This window comes from Scyliorhinus torazame, chromosome 3 (assembly GCF_047496885.1).
Source record: "Scyliorhinus torazame isolate Kashiwa2021f chromosome 3, sScyTor2.1, whole genome shotgun sequence".
Taxonomy (NCBI): Eukaryota; Metazoa; Chordata; class Chondrichthyes; order Carcharhiniformes; family Scyliorhinidae; genus Scyliorhinus; species Scyliorhinus torazame.
The window spans coordinates 31,039,976-31,061,503 of record NC_092709.1 but is presented as its reverse complement, the minus strand read 5'-3'; the positions used below and the strand labels follow the sequence as shown (position 1 = coordinate 31,061,503).

The window sequence follows — 21,528 nt, the reverse complement described above, 5'->3', positions numbered from 1 at the left end:
ATGGCCACTAAATCATAGTCATTCACGATGATTTGCACCATCAACTCATTTACCTTATTCCGAATACTACGGGCATTCAGGTAAAGTACACTTATGTTGGCTTTTTTACCTCTGTTCTGAATCTTAACACCTCGATCAGGAACCTCTCCTAAGTTATATTTCCTCTGAACTTTTCTCCTAATTTTCCTTGTCGTTTAACCCATATCTTCATGTAACAACCTGCCGCGTCGCTTATCATTAATGTTTTTACTTCCTGTTGTATTACTTTTAGTATTCCTGGTCCTATTCACTGAGCTCCCCTCAGTCACTGTACCTTGTACTGTCGCCCTTTTTGGTTTTTGACTATGGCTTCTCTGCCTTACACTTTCCCCCTTACTGCCTTTTGTTTCTGTCCCAGTTTTACTACCTTCCAACTTCCTGCATTGGTTCCCATCCCCCTGCCACATCAGTTTAAACTCTCCACAACAGCTCTAGCAACCCCCCCCCCCCCCCCAGGACATCAGTTCCAGTCCTTCCCAGGTGCAGACCGTCTGGTTTGTACTGGTCCCACCTCCCTGTTCACCATTTAGAATGTCGACCCTTTTTGGTATAGGGGGACTTCTAAGAATAGTGGTGAGTTTTTAACTTCAATAGGGAGCAGGCTTGAGGGGCCAAATGGCCCACTCCTGCTCCTATGTTCTTATGTTTACCAGTAATAAGACTTCAGTCTGTGGTGAAACACTGTACAATAGCTATGTTGTACCTCAATGTCCAGGGAGCAAGTGGTTCTTGAAGCACGGTCCGCGGACCGGCAGTCCAGTTGTAGACCAGGTCCTCCAGGTGGTCAGTGGGCTGGCCCACAATGCAAGTCACCTACACATAAAGCCACAACTGAGGCCATATGGAACAACAGGCCAGAACCTTAATCCTCACCACTCATGGAATGTCACACACCCAAACTGGCTCCCATGTGAGCGACATGAGCTAATGTAAATGCGACAATGATGTAGTTTTAGAAGCAAGATTTATGTTACTGCTGATTTAGTTTGACTAATTCAGATGTATAAGTATTAGTTTCTGAGGAGAAGAATGTTTCAAGGAGGTCTCCTCCACGGCGCCTAGCAGAGTCTCGAGCTCGGCGTCTGTCAAATGGAGTGCCGCTCTCCTGGCTGCCTTCTTGTCGGCTGGGATGGTGTATGTGGGGAGTGCAGCTTGTCAGCCTCCTGAATGCCAAATCCCGAATCTGGTGAATCCAGCACCGTTTCTCATTGGAATCGATTGTGTTCCACATGAAGCCAGGGCTGGCCCCTCAACAGTCGTTGAATCGGTCCAGGTGTGGCGCCAGTTTTGCTGTCGTAAAATCCAAGAATCCTGTCCCCGCGTCAACACTTAGTCTCAGGAACGGAGAATTCCACCGGCAATATTTAGACATCAGTCCAGCTTTGGGCTCCACTCCAGATTTTTAGTCAGGATTTACTCCTTCAGCCTTCACCGCTCCCTAGATAGCCAGGAGGCGGTGGAGCTATTCACTCGTAGCCGGGAGTTTGGTTTCCTGAGTGCCAGGGCATGCCCACATGCCGTTGGACCTGCACACTGCATGTCTGCCAGTCAAACCTCTTCTGGGATCCTCAGAAGCTTTAGCCTAGAGCGGCGAGGGGCCTGTGTAGTTATGAGGAGGCACAGCTGAGGATTGTGTACTTGCAGAGAGAGACTTACACCTTTTGGCTCTCTTTTTCATATTGCTGCTCACCAGCGAGGTAGGCTGAAAATGTGAAGCAAAGTAGCATATAGAAGCAGAAATACACATCACATCAACCTGTTAGACACAACTTCCAGAAATTCTGATGAGGTTTTTTTTTTGTGTGACTGATGGAAGTGGTGGGATAGGACCAGGTGGCCCACTGGGTCTTTTGCCAAGTCTAATTGTCTGTGGACGAAAAGCTTCAAGAAGCTCTGCTGTAAACCTCCAGTATTGGCACTCAGTGCAGTTCCAGGCTCCTGTGCATAACCCTCTGATCATATCATCAGGCAAGATATGCAGTCAATGTAGACTCTCATTTTAAAAGAGAAAAGGATTTTTAAATAAAGCAAGAACATCTGACAGCTTTTATAAAATAATTTGAAAGGTCAAAGGAAACATGATTAAGATGTTAATTTTACTTTGATTAAACTCCTGTATGACAAACAGACAACCTGCCTTCTCTTCATTTCTCCATTATTATTCTGATCATAGCTTCAACTAATCTCAGATTAAGCAAGGACCTGACTTGATTTTTAGAACGCACTTACTGTCTTGAACGATTAGTACAACTAAAAACTGTAAGTACTTCTACACAACCTAAGCAGTCACATCACAACTGCCATACTATAAACTGAATTTTGTTGAGTCACCTCTGAAATCTAGCAGGTCACATTTTTTGCTGCAATTATACTGGCTCCTTGACACAACAAGAGTGGGCATAGGTGGGAAATGCTCCAGAAAACAGACAGTCAATTCCTGTTCTCCTTCTCGACTCCTAGAATTTCTGCTGGAAATAAAAAAGGATGAGTATAAATTCACCCAAATATGGATAAGCAAATTTATAAGCCATGCTGAACAACAGTAGTCTGTGGTCTGAATTTTATGTTCGGGGCGTGCCCGATGTGAAATCGCACTCCCGATCGAGACCACGTTATTAACACAATGTTACACTGGTTGGCCAATTTGCGGCCATCCAGGGTGAAACATGCGCTGTGAAAGGCTGCCCGCTGTTCGGGGTGGGTACAGGCACCGAGAAAGGGGAGGGTACAAGCTGGTGCTTCCAATGCACTCCCTCAGAGGGAAACATCTGCCCTGTGAAAAATAAATATCAGTGGAAAAGACAATGCCACAATTGTCCAGGCAGCACAATCATACGGAGACTTTAGTCCCCAGGCACGTTTATTAATTCTGAGCCCTGACCCTCATGCTGCCCTGGATTAAAGTTGCAGCTTAAACGTAAAGGCCGCCTGCCCCTCAACCATTAAGGCAGACAGGCAACATAAAGTCCAAGTCAATTGCTGTTTTTTTTATTTTAAATTGGCCTCTTGGATTTCAGTGGACAGGTTCGCCCCGTGTCTGTGTGGGTTTCCTCCGGGTGCTCCGGTTTTCTCCCACAGGTTCCGAACGATGTGCTTGTTAGGTGAATTGGACATTCTCAATTCTCCCTCTGTGAACCCGGAATGTGGCGACTAGGGGCTTTTCACAGTAACTTCATTGCAGTCTTAATGTAAACATACTTGTGACAATAATAAAGCTTATTATTAAAATGTGTGCCCGCCGCCGGAAATATTGTGCGAAGGCATGATAATGTCGGGATGTGCGCCCAATGTCTTCTCACACGATTTTATGCATTCCGTGGTTGGGTGCCCATGCGCCCGAGCAATGTAAAATTCTGGCCAATGTTTGAGGTTGATGACCTTCCGTCAAAATTTCAATCCAAATCCAGCTGAGGGATCACATACATATATATGTTCCAACTTCCTAACTCAAAGTAATCCATTTACGTGGATCGACACTTTCCACAGAATCCATAGAATCCTATCAGTGCAGAAGGAAGCCATTTGGCCCATCAGTCAGCTCTGACCCGCCGAAAGAGCACTTTACCGAGGACCACTCCCCCGCCTATTCCTGTAACCCCTTACATCGATCATGGCTAATCCACCTAACCTGATAGACCCCTAATCATTTTGAAGATCTCAATCTGATCTCTTTGACGTCTCGGACGTAAGACGATAATTAAACAAATACAATTTTTTATTACGTTCTGTTTTTGAAGTCCACATGCATTTTTAATTGAATTTTCCGTGGTGTTATGTTTCTGTGTTGCCATAAAGAGAAAAGGTATGGGGGTGCCCACACTCTACATTCTTGTAAAACACGATGTGAGGTTTATTAAGGGTATTTCTCAATACAATCAAGATCGTGATCTGCTCAAAACCAACACAAAACACTCTGCTGACGTCACTGTACATCATGTGGCACAGAACCAGCAAGAATGTTTTCCCAGATACAATAAATCACTCCCTCTTTACTTCATTGTGCAACACCAACAATTAACATTGACACAACAGATCCCCTGATATGTTTTTCTAAACATATATACAATTCAATAAGGCCGTCCCTGTGGTAGCCATCTATTCTTTTTCAGTAGAATTCGACGTTCTTGAACTCAGCTACTTGCGACCTCAGAAGTGTCCTCATTCCTTTCTGTAGATGGTACTTCGTGAATAGTTATTTCAATATCTGCCACTATAGGCATTGAAAATTCCTCAGAAAGAGAATCTGGACTCGTCGCCGTCTCTGGTCTCCATTCCAAAGGATAGCTCTCTAGAACGTCAAAAGGTAGAACATCTTGGGAAGTTTCTGCAAAATCACCTTGTGCAGCAAGTAACTGATCAGCATGATGTTGCCAAACTCTTTCATCATCCATCTATACGGTGTATGATATTGGACCTTTGCTGGGATCATAGCCGGTACCCATTTCTCATTGGTGGTGTAACTCCTATCACTCTCTCTCCCTGCTTGAATACTCGTCGTCAAAAGATTTTCTCACTCCTAGAAATTTGTGTTTGTTATTGTTTGACAATCTCTGAAGTATCAAGTGGAGTTAACAAATCAAACTATGTTTGTAGTTTACTCTTAAACAAAGGGCAAAGGTTCGGCACAACATCATGGGCCGAAGGGCCTGTTCTGTGCTGTAATTTTCTATGTTCTATGTTCTCTAATAGCATTATGATGAACTGTGAGTGGTAGGAGGTATAGTGTTCCGATAAGATATTAGAAATTTGTTTACTCTTCTTGATAATGTTCCTTGGTCCTTTGACACTTTTTTTTTAAGAGGCAATTTAGTGTGGCCAATCCACCTACTCTGCACATCTTTGGGTTGTGGGGGTGAAACCCATGCAAACAAGGGGAGAATGTGCCAACTCCACACGGACAGTGACCTGAGGCTGGGATCGAACCCGGGTCCCTGATGTTGTGAGGCAACAGTGTTAACCACTGTGTTGCCATGCTGCATGTCCTTTGACACTTTGATAGAATGTTTTTAATGATTGCACAAAACATTCAGCCAGTCCATTAATTGCTGGATGATGTGGAGCTGATTTGATATGTTGTATACCATTCCTTGTAGTCCTCAAACTCCTTTAAAGTCAACTGTGGACCATTATCACTGACAATCTGCTTTGGTGTTCCAAGTCTTGTGATTATTTCATCTAGTTTTTCAATGGTCATCATTGACTTCATTAGTGCGACTTCTGGCCATTTTGAGTATGTGTGTCCTTAATCACAAAGAACATATGTCCCTCCAGTGGACCAGTATGATCGATGTGTATTCTCTGCCATGGCTGTGTTGGACATTCCCATGAATATAATGGTTGGAATGATGGAGCATTCCTTAGTTTTGCACAAGATTGCCCAACTTCTCAATTTGAACATCTAATCTTGGCAACCAAAAATAACTGCGCATTAGTTCATCTTTACCACACCAAGATGTCCCTCATGCAGTTGGTCAAGGACTCTACTACGCAAGTACAGATGAATAATCACATGGATTCCCCATTCTGTACTGTCCATTCAAGTCTCCGTGTAATGTAGGACTTGAGGTCTGGATTTTTCTTATGAATGTCTGACAGCATTCCTTTTTGGACCAAGTCCATCACCTTCCCCATCATTGGATCAGTTCTTGTATATCTTTGATGTTGAGGTGAAGTCACAGGTACACTATCCATGAGCGAGAAAGACAAAGTATTGGCAAATTTTCTTCTGGGTCATATTTAGCTTGTAATGGCAATCGTGGCAAAGCATCAGCATTTGCAAGCTGCTCTGACTTGCAATAGTAGATATTGCACAACAATATCAATGGCCATCTTTACAATCTACTAACAGCCAAAGAAGGTATACCTTTACATGACCCAAAGATTCTAGTCAAGGATTGATGATCCATCCATAAAGGTAATGGTGGAACCTTCTAGTTGGGCATAAATCATTCCTGCGCCAGTAAGAGTGCTTGAAGCAAATGCTATCGGCTGTTCCTCTCCTGAAGGTATAAGGTGCGGGATGACTGCACCAATCCAATAAGGTGAGGCACCACAAGATAATTGCAACTTCATTTTTGGATGCTAATGACCAACAGCTCTGACTTCAGTAAAACTTCTTTCACTTCATTATATGCATTCTCACCTGCCTCTGAACAGTGCATGCCTGTTTGACACATAGCAACATGTGTAAATGATTCAATCTTGTTATTACATTTGGTATGAATTAACCATAATTGATCAATCCTAAAAATGAGTTTAATTGTGTCACATTTTGAGGCCATGGTGCTGCTAAGATTGCTGCCATTTTGTTTAGTTCTTCCTGTAAACCATCTTTGTTGATGATATGACAAAGGTGATTTATCGATGACTTGAAAATATCTCACTTTTCCTTTTTAACCCCCAGGTTGACGCTCTGTAACCTCTTCAGAGTAGCTTCCAAAATCTCTCAGTGTCCCTGTTCACTCGGAACGGTGATGAGTATGCCATCTAAATAACACTGCACTCTATTCAACCCCCTTGGAATTTGATCCATGGATCTTTGAAAAAGAGCAGGAATAATTTCGACTTTTCACCTGCGTAGTGGCCCGCGGAGAATCAGCAGACTTTGAAATCTCCGTTCTCCGCAGCTCGTGTAGTTTCACCACGTGCACAGTTGCTGCAGCCCAGACCCCACTCACTTCAGCGCAAGCGAATCTTCCCCGTCTATCGGTCTTCTTACCCATGGTTCCTGTCGAAAGCTTACATTAAATTTTCATATCAGCGACAGTGCTTCGCCCGGCATCTGTGCGTGTGTGCGAGGTGTTAGGAGTTCCCACTTGTCCAGTTTAATAAAAACATGGTGCAAGTCTTTGGTCTGAACCTATGTATTTGTCTGCTGTGAACATTCCAGTCCAGTTCAGGTGCAGCTCTCAGAGTTCGATGAGCAACATAAAAGTGGGCAGGGATTTAATTGTAATGGATCTCTACGCATTTTTGCTTCACTGTGCAGGAATAGGTGCACTTGAGATGCACATCAGGTAATTGCAGGGTCAATACATTTAGGCTCACCAATGTAATATCTTGCCTTAAATTAATCAAAAGTGTTCAAATTTTTAAAATGTATTGCATCATAAGGTGTCGGTCATTGGCTCGGCCATTAGTTGTTGCCCAACCCTAATTGCCTGAAAAAGGCAGGACGCTCAATGAACTTTGACCTGGAGGCATAACTTTTAAAATTAGCTGGAAGATCTGATAGATCTGTAAACGTAAGGACATTCTGTGGGCAACGTGTTAAGAAATTTCTCTGAAAAAAAGGAATAGTATAGCATATTTTGGGGCAGCACGATAGCCTTGTGGATAGCACAATTGCTTCACAGCTCCAGGGTCCCAGGTTCGATTCCCGGCTTGGGTCACTGTCTGTGCGGAGTCTGCGCGTCCTCCCCGTGTGTGCGTGGGTTTCCTCCGGGTGCTCCGGTTTCCTCCCACAGTCCAAAGATGTGCAGGTTAGGTGGATTGGCCATGGTAAATTGCCCTTAGTGTCCAAAATTGCCCTTAGTGTTGGGTGGGGTTACTGGGTTATGGGGATGGGGTGGCGGTGTTGACCTTGGGTAGGGTGCTCTGTCCAAGAGCCGGTGCAGACTCGATTGGCCGAATGGCCTCCTTCTGCGCTGTAAATTCTATGATAATCTATGATATTTCACTTTTATGTCAAATAAGGAGATGATAAAAGCTCACAGGAAACCTTTCTACAAATCACTAGCAGCAGAACCTGTGAACTTGAGTAGCTGTAGTTTTGACACAGGTAAGCAGCTGGCAGTCTAGAATAAAATAATAATAGGACTTTGATCTGGGCATAAAAAGATCCTTTACACCATTGTTAAAAATTGTTGGTTGATTCAAAATGAATTAACACTGTTCTCCCTTTTAATTCTGTAACTTTTAAATGGCAAATCACTGATGTTAAGTTTGTTTCATTATTTTATAACATTAATGTCATCCAAGACTTCATATCATTGCATTTATAAAAATGTCACCTCCTGTGAGGACATGCTGATGTAGTTGGTGAGAGGTTTGTAAATGTGAGGTAATCACCTGTAACATTGTACATGGGAGTCAATTTTCTGCAGTATTGTACATCAGGGGCGGGACTCTACGAGCCCCCGCCGGGTCGGAGAATCGCCGGGGCCTGGCGTGAATCCCACCCCCGCCGTGTCCCGAAGTCTCCGCCACCAGAGATTCGGCGGGGGCGGGAATCGCACCGCGCTGGTCGGGAATCGCACCGCGCCGGTCGGCAGGCCCACCCCCGCCGATTCTCCGGCACGTGATGGGCCGAAGCCTCGCTGCTGGAATGCCTGTCCCGCCAGCGTGGATTAAACCACCTCTTGAACGGCGGGACAAGGTGGCACGGCAGGCTCCAGGGTCCTGGGGGGGGCGCGGAGCGATCTGGCACCGGGGGGTGTCCCCACGGTGGCCTGGCCCGCGATCGGGGCCCACCGATCCGCGGAGGGGCCTGTGCCATGGGGGCACTCTTTTTCTTCTGCCTTCGCCATGGTCTTCACTATGGCAGAGGCGGAAGAGACCCCCTCCCCTGCGCATGCGCGGGGATGACGTCAGCAGCCGCCAAAGGCCTTTCCCGCCAGCCGGTGGAGCGGAAACCGCTCCGGCGCGGGCCTAGCCCCTCAAGGTGAGGGCTTGGCCCCTAAAGGTGCGGAGACGTTCGTACCTTTGGGGCGGCCCGACATCGGAGTGGCTCCCACCACTCCATTATGCCGGAACCCCCCGCCCCGCCGGGTAGGGGGGAATCCCCCCCCAAGGAGTCAACAGTAAGTGCAGCATATAGGTAAAGGAGGGTTAGAGGTGAGGAGATAATTGAACGTAAGTGCAGAAGGCAAAGGGAAGAAGGGAAATGGCAGGTGGAGGGAGACCTAGAACATAGAACATAGAACATTACAGCGCAGTACAGGCCCTTCGGCCCTCAATGTTGCGCTGACCTGTGAACCCACTCTAAAGCCCATCTACACTATTCCCTTATCGTCCATATGTCTATCCAATGACCATTTGAATGCCCTTAGTGTTGGCGAGTCCACTACTGTTGCAGGCAGGGCATTCCACGCCCTTACTACTCTGAGTAAAGAACCTGCCTCTGACATCTGTCCTATATCTATCTCCCCTCATTTTAAAGCTATGTCCCCTCGTGCTAGACATCACCATCCGAGGAAAAAGGCTCTCACTGTCCCCCCTATCCAATCCCCTGATCATCTTGTATGCCTCAATTAAGTCACTTCTTAACCTTCTTCTCTCTAACGAAAACAGCCTCAAGTCCCTCAGCCTTTCCTCATAAGATCTTCCCTCCATACCAGGCAACATTCTGCTAAATCTCCTCTGCACCCTTTCCAATGCTTCCACATCCTTCCTATAATGCGGCGACCAGAATTGCACGCAATACTCCAAATGCGGCCGCACCAGAGTTTTGTACAGCTGCAACATGACTGCATGGCTCCGAAACTCAATCCCTCTACCAATAAAAGCTAACACACCGTAGAGGGAGTCGAGGGCACAGGATATTGTGTAAGGCAAATGAGGCAGAAGGAAGAGTGACAGGGTGGAACGATATGGAATGGAGGGAGGAGGTTGGAGAAGAAGATTGATAGGCAAGGAGTTGGGGACAGAAGTCAAAGATGATAGATCAAGGGTGATGGAGAAATAAAATCCCAGACAGAGAGATAGATAGCTGTAAAACCGGGTGGGGATTACCGAAAGGAGTTGGTGTAGCCCGTGGGAGTGTATACATTCTCCATTTGGGGAGGGAGGGGGTTGGGTGCATCAGAAGAATTTCAGGAAGGTCGTCTTTTCAGTAGGGTATGAGAGGTGGTACAGAGGATACGCAAAGGTATCCCAAAACCCAAAAGCATATCTTGGCATGCAGGCTGATAATAGTGTATTTTTCAATTTTGTGTAATATGAGGAAAGATATGCAAACCAGTGAGGAGAGGTCCAGTCATGTTGCAACCATTTAGATAAAAGAGTGTTTATTGACATATAAAAACACACAAGAAAGACCACAATACAAAACAAAGGTTACTCTTAACTACAATAATGGCTGCAACGCATACTATATTATGGAATTAATCCCATTCCCATTTATCTACTTTCCAGAACTCTGAGAAATGTTCCTTGTCCCAAAACAACATCCCATACAGTATAATTCCATGAGCTATATCCAGCAAATAGTTACCATCCACGAGTTATCATTTCATTTGGGAAGGCTTTCTTCGTTTCAGTTTAGATTTTCTCTGAGGTTTTCAATCAGCAGCATTTAGCATAGAATTCTGCTTTTCAGGAGTTTTTCTTTCCATCTAGGTATGATTATGATCATCCTTCCTTTCCAGTTATTGCCCTCCTCTCTTCTCCACCACCTATTGGTACAGAGCTACCCAGCTGCTCATATAAAACACATTTCTTTTTTGATCTCCTTCAATCTGAAAGACTCACCTGAGAAGCCAGGCTTTTCGCATATAAGTGGGAGCTGTATTCTTTTGTCTCCATTTTGAACTAATTTCTTCTGCAGTTTTAACACATAAAATTCCATACTCTATCATTCCCCACTTCACTTAAGTAAATATCTGTCTGCCCTGCTACTAAGCTAAGTTGCATATTAAACCCCTTTTGGACAGCTGCACATATCCATTCCTCTTTCATCCTCTTCTTCAAACTTGATTTTATCCAGTTCTTAAATTGTTACTTTATGCAAACTTCTTGACCTTATTGGCATATTCATTGAACCTGATACAATGTTATTTGAGCATCTTGAACACGTAAAAGCTGCCAGCTTCAAATCTGGCAGCTGGCACGCTACTGGGGGGAAATGGGCATGAGAGAACACGTCCCAAATTTGGTACCCAAGTGCCAATTTGTTCACCCAAAATACAGACATGACAAGGACTAATATCTTCCCCTACAGTCTATCATGGGCAAACAAACTAGGCATCAATTGTTTGCTGATATTAGACTTTCCTCCCATAAAATGCAGATGAACTATTGGCTACTGAGTAATTATTTTAAGAAAACAATCTGCAAATACCAGATCATAAAAACTGATGAACATGGGGCCATAGTTTCACCACTGGTTGGGAAACTCAAGTCAGGAAATCTCCTGAATCAGTAGGCCCATCTCTGGGTAAACTACCATAGCACACACAAATTTTGCTCTGGGGGACTGGATTGTGATTGAGTCGGAGGCAGTTCAAAGATGGTTACCGAGGTGGGTGAGGTGCCAAGGCGGGCTGATTAGAAGGCCCGCCTTGGTTCTTTGGAATTTTGTCCCTATTGTTATAAAGGCTGTTAGGCCCTCTGGCCATTGCCCCTCACCCCCCCCCCCCCCCATTCACCCGCATAACTGCCTTGCAGACCTCAAGAGCCATGTCTAACAAGCTAAGCGAGCTCTCACACATTCACTCTGGAAAAAGCTCTAATTCATGAAACCCATTCAAAATGTTTAAATTCCCTCAATTGGTCAATCCATTGTAAAAACAAACAAACTTTTATTCACTAGTCACATCAAAGATAGATAATCTTTTAATAGCCTCTTGGATCAGTCAATTAGGCTATGAATCAATCAACCCAGGTGAGGCTAAGTGATTTTAACACTTTTGAAATTCAGCACTCATAATGAGATCAGCTATAATATCAGCCCTGAGAAAATGTCAACAATTAAATCTATTGAAACTGGAAACAAAAATGGTATTTATTTAAAAACCCTAAATCAGATGGCCTGTTAATCAACAAACATCATACACAGAGGGTGGTAAATGTATGGAACGCACTGCCTGGGGAGGTGTGGGAGCAGGTACAATAGCGGCATTTAAGGAACATCTAGACAAATATATAAATAGGGTGGGAATGGAAAGGTACGGACTCCATAAATGCACACGGTTTTAGTTTAGGCAGGTACCATGGTCGGTGCAGGCTTGGAGGGCCTGTTCCTGTGCTGTATTGTTCTTTGTTCTTTGTTCAGCAAAGAGTATCTTCTTTTTCACTCTGACAGTTACAGCTGTTTTTTTTATTTTTAAAGGGCTGGGAATTTAAATAACTTCCGATCATGATAGTTTAAACAGACCTTGTCATTCCTTCACGAGAGCTTATGTCTCCTCTATAAATTTGTGATTCCCACAACTCTTTCTCAAACCCTTGGAACAGCAATAGCGGGGTTTAATTTTACACAGCACTAATTTCAAATGGCCCAGCTGAGTTCTGGTCTCCACCTGTGTGATTCACACCCTTCCCCCTCTGGCAAACAGTGGGTCTTCGGAAATGGGGACGGAACGTCCGCATTCGGCTCCTGCCCGCCTATTTTAAAGGCCTCCAGTCCAGGGTCATCACAACTCTGCAATAATCTGGCCCATGATTTCAGATCCTGCACTCCAACCCTAACCTTATCCCCATTTGTTCTGAATAAACAAAATATATGATTCATTAAATTGACATGAAGGTTTTCAAATGTTGTTGTAAGGAGAGAAGACATTTTAAAAGATAATGAAGCCAAAAAGTTTAAATCTCTTTCTGGTGCCTCATGATAGAAATCATTTCATACTCAATTTCCTTCCTACACAAAGCGAGATAAATATCACCACACCTCACATTATTAATTTGTAGTGTCATAAACACAAAGGCATTCAATCATGTCAAATGAATTATTTATTTGAGGCATTATTTAAACCTCTTGGTATTTTCTCAAGTATAAACAATGGGGGCGATTCTCCAATATGGAGCCCAAGTGTTCGCGCTGTCGTGAACGCCGTCGCGTTTCACGAAGGCGCAAACTGGGCCCGGATACGACCGTTTCTGGCCCCCATAGGGAGCAAGCATGGCGCTGGAGTGGTTCACGCCGCTCCAGCCTCCTTTCGCGGTGCCAAATGGGCGCCGCGCCAACCCGCGCATGAGCAGTTGGGGCACGCCAACCTGCGCATGCGCGGGGGACCTCTTTAGCACGCCGGCCCCGACTGAACATGGCGTCAGTGTTCAGGGGCCAGCCGCGCCAGAACGTAGGCCTGGGAGGGGGGGGAAAGAGACAAGACCCCATCGGAGGACCCCCCCCACCCCGGTGAAGGCCCCCCCCCCCCCCGACCGTTCGTGCAGAGTTCCCTCCGGTAGCGACCAGGGATGAACGGCGCCGGCAGGACTCTGTCGTATCGGTGGGGCCGCTTGACCCATCTGGACCAGAGAATCGGTGGCCCCGCTGATTCCAGCGGCCGCCGCCACGCCAAACGCGCCGGCGCAAATGGCGGGAATTCTCCGCAACTCGGAGAATCGCACGCCAGCGTCGTGGCGCGGTTGCAGCGATTCTCCGGCCCAGGGCTCGGAGAATCGCCCCCAATATTTTGGAGCTGCCAGATTATAAATGGGTACAGAATAAATGCGATCAGAAGATCCCACCGCTGGCCAACAGGGGGCCACCTCCTCACCACCATGAAACACGCCATGGGGTGGCCAGAGAATCTAGCTTGTAACCTCCAATATGGAAGCGCTCCCTAAAAACTGTAGTGTCAGCCTAGATTTCTGTCCTAATGTCCAAGAATGTACTTGAACCCATAACTTGCTGAATCAGAGGCGGAAGTGCTGCCAACTGAGGCACAGCTGGCAAACAAAGCTGGTTCAATACTAAAAACAAAATCAACAAGGCAGGCTTTTAACTATCTATTTCAAATGTTACTAACCTGTGGATGATATGATAGCTCTGCAGGTAGTTGAGGGCTAAAGCAAGTTCACAGATATAGAGTTTCACGGCTTCTTCATTGAAATGAACATTTTGCTGCAAATGGTAGCGTAGGTCTCCACCCAGCAAAAGATCAACCACCATAAACATGTCTTCCTCATCTTGGAATGAATACCTGAAAAAACAGTATATACTTATTTTCAAAGGTCAACATGAACAGTAAGTATTCTTATCTAACGGAAGATGAACTCGGAGGAGAAAAATCAGGAAGGAGCAGTTCTCCGAAAGCTAGTGTTTGAAACAAACCTGTTGGACTTTAACCTGCTGTTGTAAAACATTTTTACTGTGCTCACCCCAGTCCAACGCCGGCATCTCCACATTATGGTTAGATGGGTCATCCTCTCACTTTTTTCAACTCATGTGGTAGTCACAATTATTCCAATTTTGGAATAAATCTTGTGTGAATCTACTGAAACGTGTTTTTGGGTGTTAGTGCTAAAACAAAATAATCTGCGTTCTTGGAGCAGGAACAGAAAATACTGGACAATCTGTGGAGAGAGAACGGAGCTAAGGTTTTGAGTCTGTGCGACACTTTGTCAAGACCTGCTGAGGTTGTCCAGCATTTTCTGCTTTTCTTTCCTGCTCCAGCATCCGTAGTAATTTGCTTTGATCTGAGTGCATTCTTGGAGATTGCAGTTGCGGTAAAATGATAGTTTCTGCTGATTTGTTACTGTACGGGGAAGATTTTACTGAATTGAAAATCATAGGGGAGGTGGAGTGGGTGGTGGTGTTGGGAATGCATTCCCTAATTCGCACAATGAGTATCAAGCTGGTGAGGCTTCTAGCCAGAAAATGAAGGAGTATAAATGGCCTCTACCTTTGTTTGGTTGTGAAGCTATTGGTCAAGTTCGTAAATTTAAAAATAGAATAAAAGGGTACGGTGCCATTTGTTTGTTCCCGGTTTGTTCCTGTTTTTCCCCTTTCTTTTATTTTTGCTGTTACATTTTTGATCCATGGATGATTAATGGACCTGTGACTTTAAGGCAACGCAGCTTACAAGTGGCTTGTACCTTTAATTCAAGCAGAAGATTACAGCAACAGGAGCGATCAGTGATGACTCATTTTAATTGATGTGACTGGTGGCTGATGAATTGGCCCAAAAGGCTGTGCTCTTCCTGGTAACATATAGTGCTTGGATCTGATCCCATTGAAATGGTTTAGAGACCTAAGGAGTTTTCAGTTTCACTTTGGAAACTAAGGGAGAAACCCTCCCTTTCCCCCCTCTCTGTTTTCTCCAGAAATAACCAGCTAATTCTCACCAAAAGGTCCCTGTGAGAATAACTCTCTCTGCAGAAAAGGCTGATGTAAGCAGAGACCAGAACCTGATAACTCTCTCTGCAGAACAAGCTGATGTGAATCCAGAGCCTCTCCTGCAAATGCTGTCAGTAAGATATTGCTAACTGCATGGAAGATCATTGCAGGCTGCAAAACAAGAAACTTTAATCCACACTCATACTGTGAAGAAAGTGCACCAAATAACTCATCATCTGAAGCAAGGATTCTTATTTTTTGACCTTAATCCTTATTATTTTTACCCCTTTCCCCCATCTGTGTTTGTCTGTCTTGTGTTTGTGTGTGGGTGCAGCCTGGGGCAGTTAAAGGGGGGAGTTAGGTAATAGCTTGTCATTAAGCAACCATTTTTACTGCGTATTTCATATTTGTCCTTGTTATAAATAAACAGTAATTGTGTTTAAACTTACAAATCTGATGACTGTAATTATTGGACAGCCAAGGGCCAAATATTTTGGGTAGTTTTCTAAGAATTAGTGGTTAATTCACTTACGTTGTGACTCCGGGATGAGTGGGCTGGAATTGACCGCCCACTTGCCCAGAGTCATAGATTTCATAGATTTCATAGAATTTACAATGCAGAAGTCTCGTAACAAAATCAAGTAACTGTCAGATTCCCGTCACATAAAGAGACATTCATTCATTTCAAAAAATAAAATGTGCTACTCATTTTAATGGAGAAGACCCGGAAATGCCTAAATTAGTCTGCATCTTGTAACACTGATGCCTGAATTGCTGCAGGGATTTCCTGATCCCCGGCATACCTTTGGCAGCAAGTAACGGAAGCTCCTGGAAAAATAGCATCAACAGCCATTTTTAGTCACTCATGCCATTTCTCAAGAGGCTGTGTAAATCTCTTACCCTGAGAACATATACAATAATTCTAAGTGGCTGCATTTGTACAATCGTATTGCTCACACACACTCTCTATGTTAATTTTTAATGAAAATTTTGACATGATTTGACAGATGAGCAAGAATTGAAAAAGAAAGGAGTTTTCACTTGTTATGGGTCTGGACCAGAACACCAATTTTAGTTAAGATCCCAGACTAGAACCCAATTATTTGCAACTGGTAAAGCTGTGAGGAAATATTACTGCACCACAGGAGTGATAACACTGACCAGTAGACAGCTTTCATAGTAAAACAAACTTTAATTTGAACACAGAATTAAACACATTAACAAGAAAAAAATAACGTTATAGTTAACAGAAATTGAAAGCAATCCTCTGAATCAACAAGTAATTGCTTCCTGAAACCTGCCTCTACATTCCAACTAAGCAACCCATATATTTCGAATACCACTTATGAATAAAGTTGACAACCAGGGTTCACTTGCTAATCTTGGTGCATAGTCCTTAAAGGGAGATATCTATTTTTTGAGGAACAAGCTAAAATATTTCTGCTCAGTTTACAACCCTGAAAACAACTCCTTTGTCCAGACAGACCTGGCCCCTCCCATTAGCTACGCCCACTGCACTCAAATCACAAAGCATTCTTTTGTCTCATAAGATGTGCCTTCAGGATCACACTGGTACAACATTACATTCAATCTCCATCTTCAAACATGTAAGCTGGCTTTTAATATCTATTAGCAAAACACTTCCCCAGCAAAATCACTGTTTACCTCACTCTTAACCCCGCTCTAGCAGACATGCTGTCTGTAAGCACTTTAACCTACATTTTAATAATATTACTGCAAAAATACAAATCAGAAAATATGACTATTTCTTATATTTATCATTTATGGCCTGCAGTGCCGGCTCGACACACTCTCCTCTGGTCTCTAAGTCTGAAGGTTAAGTACTTCATTCACAGGTCCAAAGTTAGTCCAGAATATCACAATTATTATCACTGCTGGTTCCATATAGAATCTATTATCATCTGCTTACCACCATTAAAAACTGATGGAATCGAAAAGGAAATGCCTCAACTAATCCTATATAAACTCTTGTACAATATTTGTCACATTTTCAGTTCAGCTTCTAACAAAAGAGTTAATCATTACATAATGCCAGCTATGATCTGCCAGAGAATGTCACAGTAACATTTACATTCAGGATATTATCAATACACCCTTTGTCTTCAAAGAGGCTTGATACAATATCCAAGGCAGAGTACCAAAATGGCAAGGCCCTTTTAAGCTTCAATGTATGATTACAGAAATTGATAGCAATTCTCTGAATCGACTAGTACCTGTACTGCAATGTAGATTTCCATATGTAAGGGATCGGTCACCTTCATACACAATTTGTAGCTGAATGATAAGCATTAATTAGAAAGCTAAATAATATTGACTTAATACAAAATTGTGCTTTGCAGAGCTGACAAGAAAGACAATTGAAATTATTTGAATTTATGAAAAGAATCCAAATAAAGTTATTTGCCAGAAACAGAGATTTCAGACCCACGTATGATGATTTGTGCCACACAAATGGCGACATATTAACAAATATTGCATAAATATCACATAATCACATCACACCAGTAATGATTTGAAATGCACCACCTGCTGGTACCATTCCAATATGATATATTTTTGATGTTACTAAAGACTACACTATTAGTGATTCAATAAACACCACATCATAGAATTATACTACTATAGGTCTGCATAGGTTTCCTCCGGGTACTCCGGTTTCCTCCCACAGTCCAAAGATGTGCAGGTTAGGTGGATTGGCCATGCTAAATTGCCCTTAGTGTCCAAAAGAAAAAGGTTAGGTGGGGTTACTGGGTTTCGGGGATAGGGTGGAGGTGTGGGGCGCTCTTTCTAAGGGCCGGTGCAGACTCGATGGGCCAAATTGCCTCCTTCTGCACTGCAAATTCTATGACTCTATGATTGTGGTTAAATATACATTCAAGTTAGGGTATTTGAACCCAAGTTAGTGTCTGTGGATTTCTCTTCAGAATTCCCACCAGATGATTGTCACATGAGAGTTTGCAAAACCATCCTAAAAAGACACTTTAAAAGCTTCTTTCATAATAATGCTTTCCCCTTGTGATTTGCATTTTAAAATCCAGGCCAGGATTTTCAAATGACATTTTAAACAAAGCTTCTACACTACATTCAACAGTACATCCAGTCCAGGATTTTACACCAATCCATTTAGGATTTATTTGTCTTGATGGCTGTACAAACTATTCACAATTGCTTTAACTCTGAATTCCCAGATTGTATGAAAATGGCATCAAATCTTTCATTTACTTCTGAAGTCTGCTATTCCACTTTAAATCTAGTTGCTGCAATTCTCTTTTTAACTCCGAACACTTTGTTTACACTTCCTTAAATTCTTCTCAACAAAACCTTTTCACTAAACCAGGCACTGTCAAACTCGGGGGCGCGACCCAGGGGTGGGCCGCGGGCGGGTGTCGGGAGGGTTGCGGAGACGTCCGTCGCAGCGCTCCCGATCGCGCAAATCTGCGCGCAACAGCCGGCTGGTAATGCGCCGGCTGCAAGCGGCCTTCAAAATGGCCGCGAACATATTTTAAAAATGCAGCCGCACTGTGCATGCATACCCGATTGTCGGCACGCATGCATGCGCAGTGCGGGCGCTTTTTTTTTAAACGGTCGCAGCTTTTTGTTTTACAAGTTCGGGGGGGTTTTATTCATTTATTTTATTCATTAAATTTTACCCTTCCAGGCATAGTAACATTAAAATTAAACCCAATTAAAACTAAACATTATTTCTAAACTTTGCAAATAGAAAGAAATCCCTTAAACCTACCTTTGTTTTCCGAACATCACATTTACGAAATTTTACACAAAGCTCCTTGCATGCACGCACAATACAGGTAAACATTCACCACATGTGCCTAGTTATTTTGACAAGATATGTTTCTCCTGGCTGTGAAGTGTGGTAAACTGTGAAGCAGTTCCTGTACCAGATTCACAATCAGCACTCAACCAGAGTGCAGTTCTGCTCTGCCACTGAAGTTTTGTAGAGATTGGCCAATGCCTGTAGCTCTGCTACAATTCAGAGTTGTACTGAAATTAGATTTTTGAAAAAAATTGGTGTATCCAATTCTTTTTTTCCTATTAATGGGCAATTTAGCGTGGTCAATTCACCTACCCTGCGCATCTTTTTTTGGTTGTGGGGCTGGGACCCACGCAGACAAGGGGAGAACGTGCAAACATGGACAGTAACCCTGGGCCGGGATCGAACCCGAGTCTATGGCGCTGTGAGGCAGCAGTGCTAACCACTCTGCCACCGTGCTGTCCTTTTACCAAGATTAGATTGATATCATACAATGTGATTACATCAAAGAGATCATTTGAAAATACATGGACCTGTAACTTTCACAGATTGCCAATCTCTGTCGGAGTGTCACTCTCACCAGACTTACCTTCGTTGGGATTCCGAAGACCCTGGGTGGGATTCTCCATCGGCAGGATCTTCTGATCTGCCGGCAGTTTCCTGATGGCGCGGGATGGCCACATTGGAAACCCCATTGGCCGTCTGCCGGGACGGAGGATCCCGCTGCCGACGGGGATGCGCCATGCCGGGAAACGTGGCTAAAGGGACGGAGAATCCCACCCCCTATTCGCACAACCTTCCTCACTCAGTCTTGGTGAGACAGAAGGAGCAAAGTGCGCCCAGTGCTGCATCTGTGTGGTGCAGCTGGGGCAGAGTAAGGTAAGCTACTCCCCTTTTTGTGGCAGTAGCTGCCTTAAAGGAGAGGTTGAGAGGGGCAATTTAAAGGAAACTGCTAAGTTCAAAATTCAGACAACCAAGGGGAAGACCAAGGGTGTTAAAGGTGGTCGGAATGGAGAGGAGGGGGGAGAGGGCCAGACCGGGTATGGGGAGAATGTCTAACCAGTGAGGTGGGCGGGGGGCCGGAAATGGGGTGGTCAGGCTGGAGGATGGAAGGGGGGTGAGGTCAGACAGGAGGGGTAGGTGGCAGGCTGGAGTGACGAGAATCAATCTTGTATGGGGTGGGGAAATCAATCAGTCCAAGAGGGAGAGTCAGTCCAGACCGAGGGGGCAGTCTCAGTCCGGGGAGGATGTCAGTCGGAAGGGAAGGGGGGTTACTCTGGCAGCAGGGTGTCAGTCCAGGAAGAGGTGTCAGTCCAGGACGAGGTGTCAGTCCAGGGGGGGTGGTCAGACTCTGGAGGAAGCAAACAGGGGGGGCTCCCGGTCAGATTGGGTCAGCTGGGGGGTGCGGTTGGATCAAGCTGAGGGGATGGTCGGGATGGGGAGGGAGGGTTAGTTCAGGAGGGCGAGGGTCAGTCCAGTAGGGCGGGGGTGGAACCCGGTCACACCAGGAGGGTGGTTCAGGCTAAATCTGGGAGGCAGGGGTTGTGGGTGGAGACTGTCCGGAAGGGGGAGCGTCAATCCTGCAGGGGTGGTCAGACCAGAGTGGTGGGGTCGGACCAGAGTGGGGTCAGTTCGGAAGTGACTGGTCAGATCGGAGGAAGGTGGTGCATTCAGGTCAGCCCAGAGAGAGCGGGGGGTTGAGTTGGACCAGAGGCAGGGGGTGGGGGGTGCTGAAACGGGCGTGGATCAGTCTGGTAGGGGGGGATTAGTCCGGGAGAGCGAGGAAGGGGCAGAAAGGTGGCATGACATGCCAGGAGCGGGGCTGCCAGTCCGGAAGGTTCAGACCAGGTCGCACAGGGAGGGAGGTCGGATTGGGCGAGCGTGAAGGGTCGGGTTGGGAATGGGGGTGGTGTGGTGGGTCCCACGGTGTGTCCGAGGGATGCTCGGTCTGGGGTGAGAAACAATGTCCTTTCCCTCTAATTCTTTCAGAGTAACTATCAGGGTAAAACTGGCAGAACCAGCCAAAGTTAGCAAATTAACTCACTTCTGTTGGATGGCTTCCAGCCCAGCGCTATTGTCCAGAGGAAATTAGCACTTCTGGGTATTTGCTGGATAAACCCTTGCATGGGAACTTCTGAGAGGGAATCTCAGTGTATCATTGGGTTTCCCCTAAATGTGACGCTGGGGAACCAGGAAGCTATGTGCACTGGATACATAACACTTACCGAGACTGGATGACCAGAGAATAAGTAAGAAATGGATTGCAATGATCCAAGAACGAGGCTGACCTCCACCTTCTCGAGGGCATTTAGGGATGGGCAAGAAATGCTGGCCTAGCCAGCGAAGCCCACATTGCCATGGATTTTTAAAAAAGTATGCCAACACCCCAAGTAATGGAAAAGTAGCACCTGCCAGCACTCCGTCAATACAGAACCGAACATTTGAGCAAACTGATGCGTAAACTAAAGGTTAAATAAATATCTCATTCCAGTAGAAATCCACAAGGATGAGTTAAGTGCCACATGCTGATGTCAGGAATTGAATATACACCACATCAGCTCTCTGATAATTGAACCGAACTCTGTCCTTAATCAATGTAACACACTTCCAGCATGGCTTGGTAGCTAATGATGAAGTGGAAGCATTGGTTTTTCAGCTGATATTTCTTTTTTTCTAGCCATGGGATGTTGAGACC

General features: G+C 44.8%; 1 protein-coding gene across 2 annotated transcripts in view; it reads right to left on the bottom strand.

Moving 5' to 3' along the window:
- LOC140408389 (serine/threonine-protein kinase 32B-like) overlaps positions 1-21,528 on the bottom strand; it is a 510,363-nt gene that overhangs the window by 181,907 nt on the left and 306,928 nt on the right. For both annotated transcript variants that reach the window (XM_072495512.1, XM_072495513.1), the window contains exon 4: positions 13,731-13,904. In XM_072495512.1, coding sequence (XP_072351613.1) covers positions 13,731-13,904 — 174 coding nt within the window. The remainder of the gene's footprint in view (positions 1-13,730; positions 13,905-21,528) is intronic.